Source organism: Pimephales promelas, chromosome 13 (genome assembly GCF_988280905.1).
Source record: "Pimephales promelas chromosome 13, fPimPro1.hap1.1, whole genome shotgun sequence".
Taxonomy (NCBI): domain Eukaryota; kingdom Metazoa; phylum Chordata; class Actinopteri; order Cypriniformes; family Leuciscidae; genus Pimephales; species Pimephales promelas.
Window position 1 is genome coordinate 24476337 of NC_142781.1, and position 20853 is coordinate 24497189.

General features: G+C 41.1%; 1 protein-coding gene across 1 annotated transcript; it reads right to left on the reverse strand.

Moving 5' to 3' along the window:
* Positions 1 to 75: 75 nt before the first annotated feature.
* rab32a (RAB32a, member RAS oncogene family) lies at positions 76 to 20683 on the reverse strand. Its single transcript, XM_039692743.2, has 3 exons — positions 20321 to 20683; positions 4717 to 4994; positions 76 to 1066 (listed from the first exon to the last, which is right to left on the reverse strand). Exons 1-3 carry the CDS (start codon positions 20532 to 20534, stop codon positions 917 to 919), a joined length of 642 nt encoding a protein of 213 aa, XP_039548677.1. The 5' UTR covers positions 20535 to 20683; the 3' UTR covers positions 76 to 916.
* Positions 20684 to 20853: the final 170 nt, after the last annotated feature.

Consider the following 20853-nt stretch of genomic DNA (forward strand, 5'->3'; position numbering starts at 1 on the left):
TAATGACACTTTTGTTATAATTTAGAATTTATGTCACATTCTCTCATACTTATTGAGCATACAAAGAAAAACCCATGAAAATTTAAAACGTTTTATTTTGTCAGAAATTGTTACTTCAACAAATGCTGTTTTACAAACTTGAACTCTTATATTAAAAATGTATATTTGCCTTCAGTTCATTGAATAAAGCCATGGACAGAGCAAGTGCTCAGATCCTTCATTCAGTACCAATTAAAAAACAATTAACGTAATAAACATATTTGAACATTATCATGTACAAGCCTGATGAACCACAAATGTACATCCATATAGCCCAATGATTCTTTTTGATTTTATTTTTCCTTGATAAAATGGTTTCATGGTAAGAGCTTCAAGATTGTTGATGGTTAGATCTTCACAACAGACTAAATGCCCTGGGAATAAGATTTTTTCAGAAAGTGACATTTTGAGAACTTTTTTCCTGCAAAATTTAGGGTGGCAATTCCCAGCGGATGCAAATAGTCCAGCACATTAAAACAGCTCACCCTCTGTGATATTATAATAAATCCTAATTTAATTTTGGCAAATAACTTTTACTGGTACTTGTCTGGTTCTATGACACCCATTTAGTTTCATTCGTTTTAAGCAATACTACAACATGCACACTTTGAAGTACTTGCTTAACACTATACAAAGGACAAACAAGGCACAGAGCCTGAGAGAAAAACTGCTCATTAAAAACACCAGAAAGATGTTTTATCTGACCAGATCATCTGTCCTTTTGGTGATGTCTTCTCCCCTTTTAGAGCACAAACTGTTGGCCCCTGGATGTGAATGTGATCCGTGGCAGGGATGAGATGGGATGGGGTTTGGGGAATTTGTTGAGCCTCCTGCCTCCTATCCACAGCAGATAATGGGACACACAAGAGCATCCACACTAGCAGCAACCTGGCTTGCTCTCAGCAGGCACAGTTTGTTGGTCCAGTTTAATCTTGTCGCCATTGTTTTCTTCATAGGAAAGACCTTTATCATTGAGAAGGATGTTCTCCACCAAGAACCGGGCGGCCTCGTCAACGTTGATGTTGTCCTGCAGTGAGCAAAGTTAAATGTTAAAGGGATAGCTCACCCAAAAATTGTTCCAAACCTGTATGACTTTCTTCTGTATGAATTATCTTGTTCGTGAACTGTTTTTGAACACACAATGAAAGTCAAGTGGGTCCAAACATCAACAGAACAGACCTTAAGTGTATTGACAAAAAATAACACTGAGACATTCTTCAAGGTATCTTATTTTGTATTCTGCAGAAGAAAGAGTAAAGTCATTCAGGTTTGGAATGACACTGAATCCTTTCCAGAATATTAAGATCATTTACAGAATGGTCAACTTGTTAAGCTAAACTGAGTGTGTGGTGAAATTTCAATGAAGCTGGATGGATGGCACCCGCCTACACAACTTCTCATCACTTTTTTGAGACACTTCACTTATTCCATTTACATCCCTCTATCCTTAAGTAGTCTGTGGTTTCAAAGCGAGAGAGTGTAAGACTGATTTGAGGGAACGGGCAGAAAACAGAAAGGTTAAACAAAAGCCAACCATGCGTATTTGTCATTCACTCAGAGTACTGAGCACAATACAGGTGGCACGGCCATGCTGGGAGACAATTAAACGTTTGCATGAAACAATTGATGTCCAGGAGTATGGAGGGCAAGTGGAGTGAGCAGTGTAAATAACTTGAATTTTTAAGCTTGTTAAGCACATCATGAGACTGCTTCGAGCTTTCAGGAAGTATACTGTGTCCTTGCTTATTTGTTTGAATGGTGGTGACCTATTATGATCTCTTTTGGTAGGAATGATGGTTGAAATCATTGCCATTTACGAGATCTGCATGGGCCATTGAGAAGCTTGTTTCAACTGTACCCAAAGGCATGCTATGAAATTATGATGATAATCAAATAAAACTAAAGATATCAAATAAGACCTGCAGCCTATTTGTCTGCCCACACAGAGCAAAACAAAACCGCAAAACAATAAGCGGAGCAATTCCAATAGGGTCCTCACACCAGGCACCCTAATAATAAGCATTTTATCTAATTTTCCAGTAAAAAATTCTAAACATTCTTAAAAAAAATAAATACATTATCCTTAGATGCAAAAATGTGTATAAAATATTTTTTAAAGAGCAATTCAGTTTGCTGTTCAATTTGCGTGCAATCATGACACTACAAAATTTTAGTCAACATTTATGCCTAAAAAAAAGAAAAAAAATGTTTGAAGTATATTTGTAGATAGATTATTAGACATGTTCCATGGAAAACTTTTTTCTGCATGAAAGAATGCAAAAATGAATGCACGAATAAATGAATGCATAAATGACTGAATGAATGCTAATTTTTCATAAATGCTATTATGTCTCCCAACGTGACTGTTACTCACAATGTGACGATTTCATATTTAAACTTGATCTCGATTATTTTCTTCCTTTGTTTTTTACTCTCAGTCAATACAGGCCTTTCCATCCATATATGTCATTTGCACAAAAAAGGTGTGAAACTAAATACACATGCATCCTACTGGGAGAGGAGCGATAGAAAAAAGGAGATACTCGTACAACCTCTCCAGACCAGTCAGTACAGAGGCTTGATTGAACACAGGGAGGTCCTGATAGATGAGAGCCGACATATTCATCATGCACATGCACTGAACACACATACATACATACACACACACACACACGACAGGTGCCAGAGTTCCCAGCCAGACATCTGTGTGCTTGAGTCCCTAATGGAGAGATCTATTTCAGAAACATGTGCTTATGCAGACTGACTGATGAGACACCTTCTGTTAAACAGTTAAGACCAGACACCGCTACAGACAGAGACTGAACAAACACTTTTTAAATAGCAAGACACAGTCAAGATATTTAAGGCCAAATCATGTGACTTGAAAATGCATTTCAAGTGATACAATTTAACAGGGTGTTAAATACCTACACAATCACGCACTCCTAAAAGACATTATTCCCTAGAATTAACAAACAGACATTTTCTTCTTCTCCTCCTCTCTTTACCTTTTTTCTTCCTTCTCTCCCCTCTGACTATTTATCTTTAGCCAACTTAATATGCCCAGGTCCGCCCAGCATCCCTCAAAATGCGTGTGCAGAAAAGGGAGAAGATTAATTTGCTAAATACATCAAATAAACTGCTGATGTAAGACTATAAACACAAGTTTTGTTCCCTTTACTCTTGCAGTTTTCAGATTCAGCTGATATTGAAAAATATGTAACTATGAATGTTGCTCAGGAATGACATCCATTTGTAATAAAACCATGTGAAAGTCAGCATACTGCAGGCACTAAGAAAAATATCCTTTATCTAGATGACTTCTGTAATACAAAAAAACACAATGCCATAAATAATAGCAGTAGTAAAATTACAATGTCATTTATTTATTTTTCAAAATTTTCAACTGTTATTTCTCAAATCTTTAGTGATCCTTCAGAAATCATCCAAATATGCTGAAAAAATATGCAAAGGTGCTCAAAAACATTTATTATTGCACTTATATATTTTTGTGGAAACAGTGATCATGTTTTTCAGAGATTCTTTAATGAATAGAAAGATCAGAAGAACCGCATTTATTTAAAATAGATATATTTTTGTTTTTACTGTCACTTCTGATCAATTCAAAACATCCTTGCTAAATAAAAGCAATCAAAATGTATTTCTTTAAAATAAATCTTGAAGTCAGCATGAAGTGAAAGTTGCGATAGTCTTTTCTTCCCTGTTATTAAGTATAACTGCGTGTAACGGCTTCTTGAGCGAGAAAAATGTAAGGCGGCACTTGATTTTCTGAATTTCCTTTTTTTGTCATTGTATGTGTCCAACTCATTGCACCCATCCAAATACATACATTTGTCCACCAGGTATTGATTAAATCACTGTGGTTTGCTAATTGCTATGATCTCATGTGAGTGACAAGTTGCTGGAGTGGAGGGATTATTGTTCCTCCCTTGCACCGTTGTATACGTCATCCAGAGCCAGAGATGGTATTTTGATAAAAGATTATTAGGGCATGAATAAAAAAAATTATGACAACATAATCATTTATAATAAACAGAATTAAGAGAATTGTCGATTTCATGGTGACTTTAATGAGTCCAAACTTTTGAACGGTAATGTCAATTTAAAAAATAAAAATAAATGGATTGAAAATATATATTTAAAAAAAAAAAATCAATATTGCACTGGTCATAAAAAAGCAATATCGGTCAAAGTTAACGTAGCAATATCAATGATACTCAGTTTGCCTCCAATGTACCAAATACTGTTCCACTATTACCATTTTAAAACAGTGGGCAAAGACTCAGTAGAGTAGTTGAGTAGCTGAGAAAAAAAAAAATCTCCCTGAAAAATCCCATACATACTGCCGCTTCACGTGATGAGCTGCACATAGCACATTTGACATATGTCTGGTGATTCAGGCATGAGGATTTGCTAATGTTCTTAAGTCTGCAGCAGTGGTGCCGTTTTGGCCCTAATACCAAGAAGAATGTCAGCCATCTTAAATACTTGATCTAATATGGCAGCTTTCATGGTCGTCTGAGCAGATTAGAGAGGAAAGGTGTAGTAGAAGCTTCTATTCTAAGCAAAACTGTACTTGACAAGTTCTCCTTCATTTTGACCAAGTACAAACAAACATTCCAGTGGCTAAGTAAACGCACAATGAGTTTAGATTACCTTAGCTGATGTTTCAAACCAACCCAAAAACCCAGCCTCCTTGCAGAAGTTGTCCATAAGTGAGGAATTGTTGGATCCATCTTTCTTCTGGTCACATTTATTGGCCAGAAGGACAGAAGGGATGGGATTGCCATTGGCCAGTTTCACCTTGCTGTCCAAATCATGCTTCCATTTTGAAACAGCCTCGAACGTAGAGCCTCGGGTAATGTCAAAAACAACAAACGCACCCACCGCCTCCTTATAATAAACTCTGGTCATGTTCCCAAACCGCTCTTGACCTAAACATGAGACAAAACAAAAAAAGCAAGATTATTTTGAGTCATACAGATTATATATAAAAACAAAAAATGATTAAATGTACTTAAATAATGGAAGATTTAATTGTTTATCGAATAAATTACAATTAAATAATATATATTAGTTAAAAAAATAAGATTTAATAAACAAACAGGTCTACCTCAGTGTTTGTCTGCTACAATTCTTAAATATCTTCATGTGAGGGTGGGGAGGTTCTCAACAAATACTATTATATTACACAAATATCATGTAATCATTTTATTTTTATTTTTATTCAACCAATGAAATAATGGGAGATAATGGGAGCATGTGGCTGCTAATTGAAGCAGGTTTATGTTAGCTCTGCAATGCTGCACTCAATAGTGTTCCAGCCCAGAGAACATAAATTCTGAGCAAGACTGGACACAATCAGTTTTAGATGTGCTGCTCTGTCTCATAGTTCATCTTGCCTGAGGAGAGATAAAGCCCGGCACAGCGCAAAGTCTTCGAAAGCAAGATGGACAGAAAAAAAGAAGAGTGGAGCAAAAGATTCGCCCAGCGGTAGTTGCTAACAACACATCAAAGAACGGACTCAGTGCACACACCCCTCTCACCTAAATTCACCACACTCACTTTATCATTACATGTACTGCCTTGATATGTAAAAACCAAGAGAATACATTATTTTATATTCAAGCCTGACCTCCTTTTTTATACAACACAATGAGATAATAAAACAATGGGGGGGGGGGGAGGTATGGACAATTAAAGAAAGAGGAAATGATAGACAACATTGACTGTCTCCTTTGATATATATATATATATACACACACACATGTCAGCATTAGTCCAAGACATCTGCCATTTTAGCAAGCCCAATATTAAAAATGAATGGTGCCTTACATCTAATCATTCTAAATTGGCATCAAATAGATGTTTAATTTAAGACAGAATAAACAGCTAGGCCTCATAAAAACTCATATTTCACAAATGAGATGTGAACACCTAATTCAAGCCACTTAGACAGGCGGACACCTCAGAATCAAATCAGTGGCTTGTGACAATGTGCAGTTTCCTATACGAATAAAAAGACTTCAGAGCAGCTTCATGCGTCTAGAACGGTCTAGTGTTTATGCCGCAGTTAAGCCAGAGCCCAAAGCAGTCTCTCAGATCAGAGTTCAGACAGAGGAAGACTGTGATCACGGTCCTGTCTGTAATGCCTGACATTGCTTTGTTCTTCACTCTCTTTCTCTTTCTTCAGAGTGTGAGGGAAACTGGGGAAGTGCAACGAGGCATCCGTGTGCATTTGTGATAAGAGAGATAGTTGACTCGCATATTTCGCCATTCGCCTCTATGCCAAGAGACTGAAGGATATTGAAATGTCTGTTGTTTACGAATAGCAATGAGTATGTTTAATATTCTACTTTAATTTTCTAGCTACTTTTGGGGGGCAATATCCTGCAGTTTTTCCAAATATGGCTGATCATCTCATGCACATCTAATACACAAACTGATATTTACTTGTTTATTTATTTATTACAATGATTAGTTCTGATAAACTGACAATCAATTCAATAATTAAGCTATTAGTAAGTCTAACTTGTAAAAAATACTTATAGGCATAGCTGTAATTCACTTTCAGTGACTCAAAAATATGCACTTTGCGACTTTGTGGCCAAAATATGCAACATTACAGTGTTAACTGCTTTTGATATTCAGTAATAATATCTCCTGCTATTAACTCCATTCATTCAAGGCCTGATCCTAATCAGGCCTTCAAAATGTTCACAGGGGATCGTGTGGGCCAAACATACTGGAATTTTTCCAAGGCCAAATTTAAGTCCCAACTCCCAGCAGTCCAACCCTGGTCTCCAGCATTGCATTCAATACAGTAGGTTTGTATCATATAGACTTTAAGATGTCTATATTTGGTTTCCAGTGATCAGCATTAAACATGGAGCACATTTCACCCCCCAACAGTCTCAGTTGAGTTCCATTATCTTCGCTCGTTCAGCTACGCACTTCACACGTCAAAAGCTTCTTAGGTCTCTCGGCAGCTAATTGCTCTTGATTGCTGGACTAAATTTAGACCATTTAACCTCAGGTGAACACACGGGAGGTCTGACACATAAGAAGACAGAACCTAATTTTTGTCTCCCAGTCCATTTTGGGCACACAACCCTTTAAAAATCATATTAAAAAAATGTTCTGATGAATTGAAGATACCGAGTATCCAGAGACCAGACAAATGAACTCATGAATGCATTTGGTGTGTTGGGCCAGCTGTGACAGAGCAAGAAAATCTCAGAACTGCTTTTAGTTCCTAAATGGCATGAGAAGGGCATTATTCTGCTCAATACTTTATACCACAATGTGCTGTGCATGCTGTTGTGTACTGGCATTTTCTCAGAATTAATAGTTCTCTGTGTGTGGCGCTATTATAGCAAAACAGAAGACCAGTGAAGTTTGACTGAGTAAGCGAACAGTACCTGAAGTGATTCACATAGAGTTGGCTATACTAATCGAAAGAGAAAAGCAGAACTGGAGAATAGTTTGAATGCGGAGACTTAACATGAAATGAAAAATGCAAAATGGAGTAGCAAGCTCTTGTATTAACTGAAAAAAGCCATAGTGTGATGTAATAGTTTCACAATGAAAGGTGCTTTCATTGGTCCATGTCTCCCTGGGGGTGTGTAAAATTACACTAAAATGAGGAAGCCGAGAAAAACATTTTCTGAGTTCATCTAGGTTGTGCAAATCAAAGAAATGCACTTTTTCTTTGATTACGAAAACAATTTAGTGTCAAGTTATGCTTGTGAAGACTTTACTGTCTGTAATAAACTTTAGCAATAATTCCTAGTCCTAATCTGAGGACAAACCGAGGACAAACAGTGGAGAAAATAATTATTTGATCCCCTGCTGATTTTGTAAGTTTGCCCACTAAACAAAAAATGAAGAGTCAATCATTTTATGGAGGGTTTATTTTAATGAATAGAGACATAAAATCAACCAAAACTCCAGTTATAAATTGATTTGCATTTCAGTGAATGAAATAAGTATTTGAACATCATTTAGTACTTGGTGGAGAAACCCTTGTTGGCAAGCACAGAGATAATACGTTTCTAGTAGTTGGTCAACAATTTTCCACACATCTCAGAAGGGATTTTGGTCCTTTCCTCTTTACAGAACCTCTCAAAATCCTTAGGCCATGTGTCCACCAAAGCGTTTTCCCACGCGGCTGGCGTATGTTTTCAATTGTTTTCAATGGGAGCGCTGAGTTTTTTAAACGCCATGAGCATAACAAGGCTCTGAGCGTTTTTTCACACTGAAGCGCCGAGCACCCAGCGTTTTTTAGTTGAAAAATATTCAACTTTAGATAAAACGCAGCACTCATCAGTGTCACTTTTTACCCACCCGTCCAATCACAGTGGAGGAGGAGGCGGGACAAAACCACACTGACCAACTGTCACAGCATTCTTTCTGTACAACGACATCAACCAGCTGAGCTAACCGAACAAAATGGATGAAAAATACATTTTTAGTATGAAACAAATTATCTGCGAAATCAGTTTCAAGTAAACTGTGCAGCAGATATTCTGTATCATAGCAACGAAACCTCTCAATGGAAAAAACGCTGCAGTGACAAAACGCTCTCAAGCGCCCAAAGCACGGCGTCTTAAGCAGAGCGTCTGGCGTTTTCAGCTGGCCAAAAACACTTTGGTGGACACACGGCCTTAATGTTTCTTGGGTGTTGCTTTGAAAAGATTAAGGTCTGGAAACCAGCTAGGCCACTCCAAGACCTTAATGAGCCACTCCTTTGTTGTCTTGGTGGTATGTTTTGGGTCATTGTCATGCTTGAAGACCCATCTTCAGTGTTCTGGGTGAGGGAAGGAGGTTCTCGTCCAATATTTTACGGCGCATGGCCCCATCCATCAGCCCCTCAATATGGTGAAGTCGTCCTTTACCCTAAGCAGAGAAACAGCCCCAGAGCATAATGTTTACACCTCCGTGCTTGACTGCAGGGATGGTGTACTTGGGGTCATAGTCAGCATTTCTCTTCCTTCAAACACGACGAGTTGAGCTGATGCCAAAGAGCTCAATTTTGGTCTCATCTGACCACAGCACTTTCTCCCAAGCTTTCTCTGTATCATTTAAATGCTCATTGGCAAACTTCAGACAGGCCTGTACATGTGCCTTTTTGAGCAGGGGGAACTTGCGGGCGCTGCAGGATTTCAATCCATTGCGGCGTAGTGCGTAACCAATGGTTTGCTTGGTGACTGTGGTCCCAACTGCCTCAAGATCATTAACAAGCTCCCCCCGTGTAGTTCTGGGATAGAAACTAGAAAATGAAAATGGCAGATTTTATAAAAAGCAGGGTTTATTTTCAATGTCCAAATGAATTCCAGACCATGTTAAAATAATATACAATAGATTTTTACTGAAAATCATGTTCCTGGAAATTTCCAGTTCGTTATTTGCATGTAAAACTTGTAAAGTTTGTACTTAGAAGTTTAACTGGGAAATAAAATGCATACGAGTAAGAAATGCGAAGGGTCAGTTGAGCAAAAAAAGATTATGCTTCCCCTGTATTTGATCAAACCTCTACTCATTACAATTCACAATGATGATTCCAATGGTTGAAAAACCATGACTTGTTATGTAGGACAATCCCAAAAGATCAGAATTGTGTCCTTTAATGAAAGGCCATTTTTGACAGTGATGGTGACTTCTCATTTTTTATTATTCTTTTCGCTCTACTGATCAATAATCTCCAAACTGTTCATGCAGGGAATAAGAGTCAGGAATGACATGTCAATAATTGTGCAGTGGGAGACCTTATTCTCTCCCCTGGAGAAACAATGTCAAGAATCAATCTCCATTTATTAACAATCAATGGTCTTGTCTTTACAACTCACAAAAGAATCGATGGGACATCGACCCGCCTGTAGCATGTGTAAATATAGCACAACACAAACTGACAGTTTCTCACCAGCAAAAAGGGACCCGAGGTAAACAAAAGCTTTGGCTGCATGACAGCAATAGAGACAGGCCGATCAACATTTTGGGAGGTCAATAGCGGCTAATGATTTGCAATAAATATGATTAGCAATGAACTGTTTTGACAACACTGAGTGAGTCTTAATGATAGTGAAGGTTTATTCAGTGGCTAGTTCTGATTGATGTTTCTGCTACTTTCTTTTTAAAACCACAAGTAGCACTAGCTTTATGAAATACACAACATCCGTCATTAGGAAACAGTATGCAATATACTGGGTCAATAAAAACACAAATGTGCCAAGTTTTCATGTCGATTTCACATGTTTTAAAAGAGAAAAGTTTCAATAATTGAATATCTCCAAAAATTTCATGTAGTGTAACCCTAAAGTAATTTCTTTTAGTTTTTGAAATTTGTTTTTTCAAGGTTAACATTTTAGAAATTCAGAAAATCAAAAACATGCCCATATTAAAGTAACTGCATGAATTAACATTTTTATGTCATTGACACACATCTTCATACTGTTACTATATGTCCATTTTAAAGCACAATATTATTTAATTTATTACTGAGATGTCAAAACAAATCTGTGTATTTCTAAAAATGACTGCTAATATTAACTATGGTGAATCTGAATTGAAGATCACTTAAAAGCTGGAGACAGTGAGAGAAAAGAGAGGGTGGTGGCATAGGGAGACGGGGATACTTGCTGTCCATAGCCATGGAAACCTGAAGTTTCTCCTGCATGGCCTTTATCAAGATAACAATCTTGTGGGTGTGTTGCTATGGCAACAATCCAAGCCAGACAAGCCAGCTGCATATTTTTTTCTCTGTGGAACAACAACACACTTCAGACGTTTTGGGCCGTCATTACATACCCAACCAACAGTACATCTAAAGACCAGAGACAGAGGCTTCCCTGCCCGGGGCAAAGACTATCTGCAATCAACACCCCAAAGACCACCCAATACTGACAGAGGGCAATGTAAATGCTATTTAGACACCTTGACTATTTAGTTAGTTTGGCAGTTGAGCGCTGTACGTTGATTGGCCCGTCTCTATTTTTCTTTAAAACTCCTTGTCTGTAATAAGGATGTCCCTTTCAGACAGCCTCAGTGGAGCACTGCTATTCTGGGCCAAGGTAGGCGGGTGAGCCCCTGGCTTCAGTCAGGGTCCGACACATACGTATTTGCAGAAGGCCTTGATTACAGTCATCCAATTCAGGGTCATTATCGTAATCGCTACTCGGTGTGGGTATGGAAAAGCAGCGAACTTGATTAGTACCACTGAGCTACCAATTATGCGCATGATTAACAGGGTAAATTAGCAGTGTAGAAGTAAATGCGTAAATGGGACAGACTTTGATCAACTTTATCCAGGATGATACAAGTCTGGAGTGGCTTCGGGAACTGGGCCAGGATGTCAAAGTGAACAATCGAACGCCTGTTTTTTTTTAATCCCACATCCTTGTGCGCCACAGCACCGTATATTCCAGCTGTTGTCCAGACACATTCAAACATGCACCCACACATAGACTGAAAGAATACAACCTGTGTAATTCACACATCACTGACGTTGTCCTTGCAGCTCACTGTGACAACCATGGCTGCAGTGGGAGAATAAAAGGTTGAGTGATAAAGCAATGAAGGAAGATGGGAACATAAAATCAGGTTTAAAAGAACACTGGGGTCTAAATGAAGGACAATCCAGAGCTGATGAAAACTGCCAGTCAATCCCCTAAAAAACAGCTTTTAAAGGCTAAAACCACCATTTGGATGGAGACACTGTTTATTTTCTATAGATATATTTTTATTTGACATACAATATACCTAATCTCGTGAATTCAATTCTTCCTGTAAAACAAACTTGTGTTGTTACCTTGTGCCCCCATCGCCCCTACACATTTGTTCATAATTGTCTTTTGAATTTGTAAATGCCCAAATGCTTAGTAAACAACTAGAATGTCCAGATAATTTCACAATAAATTTTTCTTTGAAACTTTCTCATGAAAAAAAAGCCTTGGCTCACACAACCACTCCCACTCATTTGCCATGTAAACACGCTCTAGACGTGTGTATAACCGGTGTGCTCGAGTCTTTTGCAGCATCTCGCACATGTCATGGCAGAAACAAGGTTAAAATCAGTTCAACTTTGAAAAAACGCGTCCCAAGACCTTGCGTTTTTTCCCCATTCCACTGCTCGGTCTCACGATTTTCAAAGCAAAAACACATTCTGTGTTAAGGAGCCATTTACAATGTCTTTGTCTGAAATTCTAAGACAACAAGTTAAACAAACCTCAGAGCCCTCAGTTTTATAATACTACATTTACACAACAATGATATGTTTAAAATGGAGAAGTTTAACACATAATCTTCTCAATGTCCCAGGTGTAACCAAGATCAAATGTTTTGGCTCTGCATTGTGTGTACCAGTAACAATATATCAGACTCACATTAATGATGACATCCTATTAAAGAAACGTGGGTACAAAGAGCACCTCAGAACATCAGAGATATATTTTAACAGAAGTTATACAGTTAAAGGTTGTATCAGCGATTGTGGGTGACATCACTTTTGTTTAAGTTTGTTTGAGCAAGAAGTTCCCTTTCGAAGGGAACTCAACAATACGTCGAATGACGCTATGGGGAACGCCTCAGGCGTGACAGGTGTCTGAAATCAAATATCAACTCACAGTAATCAGGTTGACCGGCGACAGCCCGTGCATCATCAGCTTGAATGATGAGCGCGTCAATCTGGATGTATAAGAAGGGCGCCTTGAAACCGTGACAACATCTTTTCGTCTTCAGGGACTGTTTGTCTGTGTGATAGTATCAACGATTAAACGCGCAGAGACGTGGAGAAACACTTTGCGCAAGTGTGCCGACTTGTGTCCAGATATTTGACACCGGAGGATTCACACGATCTGTGCGTGTTCTGCCTGAGAGAAGAGCATTCGCGGGAAGCTCTCGAGGGAGTTTTTTGCGCGAACTGAGAGTTTTTCCTTTCAGAACTCTCTGCTCTCGTCTGACCCACTTCTCGAGGGAAGTGGGCGCGGAATCTGAACCCCGCGGTTCCGGTTCCCGCTCGGGCTGAGGCTCAGTGGCGGTTGAGCTCGTGGAGCTTTCAGATGGAGCTGGCAGATTATCGGGAGAGGGGCGTTAACCTCGCGGATGATCTACCAGCTGACGAGGGTGAGTTACAGATTAATGTTGAACATCTAAGAAGAGAGAAAATGAGCGCTCTCTCTCTTTGGTGAATCTGTAACTGTTCTCTTTGGGCAGGGCAGGAGTTGGCTGTAATATATATATATATATATATATATATATATATATATATATAGAAAAGGATGTCAGTTTGGTTGAGACCGAATCATTTCAGCCCTCCTGCCCAGTGTACGCTGAGCTGGTTGAATTATGGGGCGCGCCTCAGACAGATTGCTGTTGCAGTGGAGGCGCGTCTGGGAGGAACCCGCTCATGGTATTTTGGATGGCTGGTTCCTCCCCACCCATAAGCCACCAGCCCGGATGAGCCTTCCATTCGTTTCCGATCTCCACGCTGGGATCGAGAGGGTATGGAAGAATCCGTTCTCCTCACGTCTCTATCTGCATCAGCGGGCTAGTTTCGCTGCTGTGGAGGGAGCCGTGGAGAACGGATAAGTGTCGAGGCCGCCAGTGGACGAGACGTTGGCTAACTATCTCGTCTCTGGTTGGTCCTCTTCACTAAGAGCTCTGACCCGGTCATCCAAGCTGCTCAAGACATCTTCATGCTTGAATGACAGAGCGTACACGGCAGCAGGTCAGGCAGGTGCGGTTCTGCACGCCCTTGTGGTCCTCAGGCCTACCAGACCGATCTGTTGCGGGACTCCGGGCCACCAAGCAAGCTGCTGTTCTGTCGGTGCTATGGTGGCCACGGAGAGACATCTGTGGGAGCTCCCACATACTGTGGTTGCCAGGTTACAGGCCTCACCAGGCCTTCCTGGTTATGAGCTCCCACTGATTGTGGTCACCGGGTTACAGGCCTCACCAGGCCTTCCTGGTTATGAGCTCCCACATGCTGTGGTCGCTGGGTTACAGGCTTCACCAGGCCTTCCTGGTTATGAGCTCCCACATACTGTGGTTGCCAGGTTAAAGGCCTCACCAGGCCTTCCTGGTTATGAGCTCCCACACATTGTGGTCGCCAGGTTACAGGCCTCACCAGGCCTTCCTGGTTATGAGCTCCCACATACTGTGGTCGCCAGGTTACAGGCCTCACCAGGCCTTCCTGGTTATGAGCTCCCACATACTGTGGTCGCCAGGTTACAGGCCTCACCAGGCCTTCCTGGTTATGAGCTCCCACATACTGTGGTCACCAGGATACGAGCTCTCACGTACTGTGGTCGCCAGGTTAAAGGCCTCACCAGGCCTTCCTGGTTATGAGCTCCCACACATTGTGGTCGCCAGGTTACAGGCCTCACCAGGCCTTCCTGGTTATGAGCTCCCACACATTGTGGTTGCTAGGTTACAGGCCTCAAAGGGGCCTTCCTGGTTATGAGTTCCCACTTTCTGTGGTGGTCAGGTTATAGGCCTCACCAGGCCTTCCTGGTGATGAGCTCCCACACATTGTGGTTGCTAGGTTACAGGCCTCAAAGGGGCCTTCCTGGTTATGAGTTCCCATATTCTGTGGTAGTCAGTTTACAGGCCTCACCCAGCCTTCCTGAATGTGGGCTCCCACATGATGCGGTAGCCAGACTACAGCCTCACCACCTTCCCTGAGCACTTTGCTCCCACTCTGTGGTCACCAGGCTTCAGGCTTCATTGGCCTTCCTGGTTGTGAGTTGTCACATGTCAGGTTGCAGGCTTCACCAGGCCTTCCTGAATGTGAAACCCCCACTTTTCGTGGTCGCTAAGTTGTAGTGGTGAGTCTTCACATGTCAGGCTGAAGGCCTCAGCGGCCTTCCTGAATGTGAGCTCCCCATGCATTGGGACTATCGGGTGTTAGGCCTTGTCAGGCCTTCCTGATTATGGGTTCCCACTTGTTGTGGCTGCCAGGTTACAGGCCTCAAGTTCGGCCTTTCTGAATTCAGAGTGAAGTACACTAACCCCTACTTCACCTATTATTGTGGTAAATCACATGACGGGATGTCTTGTGTACTTTCTAAAATCCATTTTGTATGGTAAGGGTCACGCGTGGTATGCTTCGGTCCCTTCTTATGTGGCTCAGACCCCGGTCTTCCCTTGGGTCCCACTTTAAGTGGCGTCCTGTCACTGGCTACAGGGACGCCCTTCTCTGGCTAACTTCTGGAAGAAGTAGCTTCCACTTGGTGGAGTAAGCTCCCACAGGTTGTGGTCACCAGGCTGGGTCTCACTGACCTTTCTGAGTACGAGCTCCCACCCAATGTGGTCGCCAGGTTACAGGCCTTACCAGGCCTTCCTGGTCATGAGCTCCCACACACTGTGGTCGCCAGGTTACAGGCCTCAACAGGCCTTCCTGGTTATGAGCTCCCACATATTGTGGTTGCTGGGTTACAGGCCTCACCAGGCCTTCCTGAATTCAGAGTGAAGTACACAAACCCATACTTCACCTATTATTGTGGTAAGTCACCCGACGAGATGTCCTGTGCACTTTTTAAAATCCATTTCTTATGGTGAGGGTCACGCGCAGTATGCTTCGGTCCCTTCTTATGTGGCTCAGACCCCGGTCTTTCCTCGGGTCCCACTTTAAGAGTTCTTAAGAGCTAACTTCTGGAAGTAGCTCCCACTTGGTGTGGTTTTTCAGGTACACCAGGCTGGGTCTCACTGACCTTCCTGAGTACGAGCTCCCACCGGATGTGGTCGCCAGGTTACAGGCCTCACTAGGCCTTCCTGGTTATGAGCTCCCACATACTGTGGTCGCCAGGTTACGAGCTCCCGCATACTGTGGTCGCCAGGTTACAGGCCTTACCAGGCCTTCCTGGCCATGAGCTCCCACACACTGTGGACGCCAGGTTACAGGCCTCAACAGGCCTTCCTGAATTCAGAGTGAAGTACACAAACCCATACTTCACCTATTATTGTGGTAAGTCACCTGACGAGATGTCTTGTGCAGTTTTTAAAATCCATTTCATATGGTGAGGGTCACGCGCGGTATGCTTCGGTCCCTTCTTATGTGGTTCAGACTCCGGTTCTTCACTTTGGGTCCCACTGTAGATGTGTCTTTGTCGCAATACATTACGACAGGCACTTCCCTTGTTCAAGCTATCTCCCACAACTGTGGTTTTAGGTCTGACTAGACCTTTTTCGAGGTAGCCCAACATTGTGGGTCTGTCAGGTTTCTAGCCTCTGGCTTTCCTGAAGGATGAGCTTCCACATGCTGTGGTCGTTGGGTTTCAGGCCGCACAACGTACGGCCTTCCTGACATGAGCCCTCATGTATCGGAGCTCCCCACACATGGGGTCATCAGGTCTTAGGTCTCTTTGACCTTCCTGATTTTTGATCCCTCTCTTACTTCCTCAGTGCTCAAAAGCGAGCACTGGGTGGAAACTCGTGGATTGAGTGTACGATTCCCATTGGTTCGAGGTTGAGTCACACTCTCCGGAGGATCCCGTCTCTGTGATCCGAAACTCGATGGTTTCCGCCAGCTTCGCGGGCCTTCAGTTTTTGGATGCCTTTTCTAGGCAATTTCCAGAGGCTCTGTCTTGGACGGACAGGCTATGGCCAGACTGTGTGTCTTAGTACAGATCACCAGGCCAGCCTGGGGGCATTTCAGGAGGAGTGTTCTCCTGAATAGTGACTGGCTGGGGGTCTCTTTGGCCCCCTAGCCACACTCCCTAGAAGGGACCCCTTCTATTTTGAAGTTGTGGTCCTAAAGCCTTTGAGCTGGCCCTGATTTACTCACGTTATTACGTTCTGGTTTTTCTTGGTTCATTAGCTTGGGCTATGACCGGTAGGGAGTGCTGTCACTGACAGCCCGATGTAACATAGGGTGAGTGGTTTCAGTGTTTCTTGGAATTACTGGTTCTGACAGTTGTCACTGCCTTTCGGCATGCACTCCCCTCAGCATGGCGGAGTGGGTATTTCGTTCCCCATAGCGTCATTCGACGTATTGTTGAGTTCCCTTCGAAAGGGAACGTCTCAGGTTACAACTGTAACCTATGTTCCCTGAGAACAGGGAACGAGACAATACGTCTCGTTGCCATGCCTCGGGGCCTGCCTGCAACAGTCCCTTCAGACGATAGGATGTTGTCACGGTTTCAAGGCGCCCTTCTTATACATCCAGATTGACGCGCTCATCATTCAAGCTGATGATGCACGGGCTGTCGCCGGTCAACCTGATTACTGTGAGTTGATATTTGATTTCAGACACCTGTCACGCCTGAGGCGTTCCCCATAGCGTCATTCGACGTATTGTCTCGTTCCCTGTTCTCAGGGAACATAGGTTACAGTTGTAACCTGAGACGTTTAGTCGAGCTTCACTCATATTTTTTTTTAAAGAATTATATTTTCACACACAGGCATCCGATTAAAAGAGTTCTCTCCACCGTTCAAAAGCCTTCCCGATTATTATTTGTTTCTTGTCTTTGTGTGCAGATCTCAGAGGCAAGGCTGCCTACAGAGACGCGTTTTTTTTTTTGACGGCCTGCTATGGGGTGGGCAGCTAGCGGATCGTTAGGAAAGATTAGATGAATGTGATCACATTTGTTTAGCCCTGAAAACGCTGAGTCTCAAACAATCTGAAAATACATGTCTCATGCCAGAGTGCAGAGTTTAAGGTGCAAGGCAGATAAGCGATAAAGTTGTGTATGCCCGTCTCATTATATGTAGGCGTATAGACATAAATGCAAATAAACCATCCAAGCCTAAATCTTCACGATTCAATTCCAGAGGATGCTGACGCACATGACACTGAAATTAAATTGAAAACTGCAGTTGTCCATTTGTTTGCTGTGGACAGTTGGTACAGTATATTGAATTAAACATGCCTCCATGGTCCTATTGTGCTCAAGGAATACTGCAGTGGAAAGGCATAATCTTTCTTTGGGGAAATATATTGCATTGTGGGTCTTCCTCTAATAGGAAGAGAGAGAGAGTGTGTGAACAGATTACAGACAGCTCACCTTCCAGCTCTCGAATGTCTCAGGAGCACTTTAATGTGAAAATGCTGAGTCATTCTGAATTATGAAGCATATAAATAAACCCTATAAGGCCTCTAAATTAGCTGAACTCTAAACTTTGCTGAAAAACCTGTTGTTTGTTATTCCTCAATCTTCAACATGACTTCCACTATTATGCCATTATTACTATTTCAACATGAACATTTACTAGATTGAAGCAAATTAAAACAACAATCTTATTAAGACATATTATTGGGATTTACATGTGACAACAGATATGTATATATGCATTTATATATAAAGGTAGCCTGTTGTGTATTTTAAATTACATTTATTTAATTTTAAAAAATGATTAATACAAACACAACTATCTTCATCAAATTGAATTTTGGTAGTTGGGACTACAAATAAAAATGAGTTTTTTTTTCCTCCTCAAGTGGGAGCTCCATATTCTCACTATATCATATTTTATAGACCACAAAAGTTCTCTAAAACATATGCAAACTTCATATGAAAGGTTCAATCGCTTTCAAAACATAGATTTTTTTCTGATTATTATTTAATGTTATTATTTAATAGAATACTAGCATATAATTATAAAACAACAGAATAGCATTATGGATGGTATATCACAGACTTGCAGATGTGTGTAACGTGCATACAAAGGTCATTAGCAGTGTTAGAAGAGCTGTGTTGTTTCTTTCAAAGTAGTTAGGCTACACTATTCTCCCTCACTATCTGTCATGTTATGAAAGAAAGAAAGAAAGAAAGAAAGAAAGAAAGAAAGAAAGAAAGAAAGAAAGAAAGAAAGAAAGAAAGAAAGAAAGAAAGAAAGAAAGAAAGAAAGAAAGAAAGAAAGAAAAAGAAAGAAAGAAAGAAAGAAAGAAAGAAAATGTTATGACTTGCTTGCATTCCATAACGTCACGTCAAGGTTTTGGCTGTTCATGGCATGCATGATTTCACTTCCCTTTTCAGCAAAGCATGTTAGTTACACAACACTGGTAGGCTACGTGGGACTGTTTTGCCACAGAATCAACATATAAGATAATGTATATCATATGTGGGTTAATGAAGTCACCCACAGGCCTTCTCAACATTTTTAGGCATGTTCCTGTCCGGATCATGTGGTAGGCAGCCAAGACAAACACAATAATGGCATGAAGAATATATATGGCAAGCCAAAACTTTTATTCATTTCCAGGATATGAATTGTTGATATCAAAAAATGCAATTGTTGATATCAACAACTGAATTCATATCCTGGAATTGAATAATTTAAAAAGGCTTGCCATAGCATATCGCTCCCCCCCTAACTGAGTGGGTCTCACAACATGACCTACATTACGTTAGTAATTATGTTCGCAACTCAAACGTGGTCACAGTGAGCTACAGTTAGAAAGTTTAGTGCCTTCTTTCCAAACTTAATTTTGGCGTTTTTTAACGGTCATATTTCCAAAGGTCATACAATGTTTCACTTACAGTAGTGTTGGGATGCGTATTGTAACCGTGTCTCTCTCACGTGATTACCAAATCGTTTGTCGAATCTCTTCAATGATACAATTGAACCGGTTCACATAACGATCCAGAAGACATCGAACACAGTCAACGACTCGGAATGATTCAAGAAACCGACGAGTGTGTACTGTGTAAACCTTGGAGTAAACTGATTGACAGTTGCATCAATAAGCCGTCACATAGAAAAGAAATGTTTAATTTAAATGATTCAACCGAGGCATGTAAAACGAAAACAAATTATTTAGGTTAAATCCCTACGTACGTAATTAAGAGACATTAAATTACAAAAGTATCCTTTAAATAAAACTTAAAACGTTATAAAATGACATTAAAAATGTAATTAGCAAACTGTGCAGATGACTTTATTATTACTTTTTTCTACTATTTATCAGTTTTATTGGAACAGACTAGTTTATTGCATGCATGTATAGCTACTGCTATGAGTGGACCCAGCGATGACGCAATTAGGCCTACGTCATACTGTCATTAAAAGTTCAATCTGTGTACGATTACGATTCATTGAAACGAACGGTTCAAAACCGTATCTCGAAATGGAGTTAGACTGCCCATCATTAATCTCTCAAACTCAGCATTACATCAATGTGCTTTAAGGCTTATTTATGTTAAATGTCGAGACAAGTAAGCTAAACCTAATATTAGGCTACACGGGGAATCATACAAAACACTCTAAAACGTCATCTGGTGATTTTTAATTAAAAAGTTAAGTTTCGTTTAAAAGTCTTCCTTACCTGCGATGTCCCACAGCTGTAGCCGCACTAGTGTTTTGCTGTCCCAGTGGAGGACTTTAAGTGCAAAATCCACGCCTATGGTCGCTCTGTAGTGTTGCGAGAAGAGTTGATGCACGTATCTTTTGATGATGCTCGTCTTGCCCACACCAAGTTCCCCGATCACCAAAACTTTAAACAAGTACTCCTTACACTCCGACACAGATCCGCCTGCCATGCTGTCAAATGTCAGTTAGGTAAGTTTTGGCAACTTTGAAAAACCACTTCCCCTCTACTCCCTCAGACAGTTTGGAGAAGTGCTTTGGGTTCGGGGACTAGAGTAAGGAAAGTATTCAAACAGAAACTGCACTACTAGCAAGCACACACTCCCTCTCCTCCCACCGGACAACCACCTGATAAGTCATAGGACCCGGAAATATCACGCCTCGATTGGATTGCTTTGCTTTTCATCCGCTTGGGCTTTAGGGTCAAAGAAATAAAGAACACGCAAACTCATGTGCTGCAGTCAGGTGAGTCGTGGAAGTGTAATAAAAGTG

Bases quoted from the DNA above. Each gene is read 5' to 3' on its own strand.
- rab32a (XM_039692743.2), bottom strand. From the start codon at position 20,534: ATGGCAGGCGGATCTGTGTCGGAGTGTAAGGAGTACTTGTTTAAAGTT. The intron at 4,995-20,320 runs GTAAGGAAGACT...TCTCATGTTTAG, and splicing joins ACAGCTGTGGGACATCGCAG to GTCAAGAGCGGTTTGGGAAC. The intron at 1,067-4,716 runs GTAATCTAAACT...TGCTCACTGCAG, and splicing joins GGTTTGAAACATCAGCTAAG to GACAACATCAACGTTGACGA.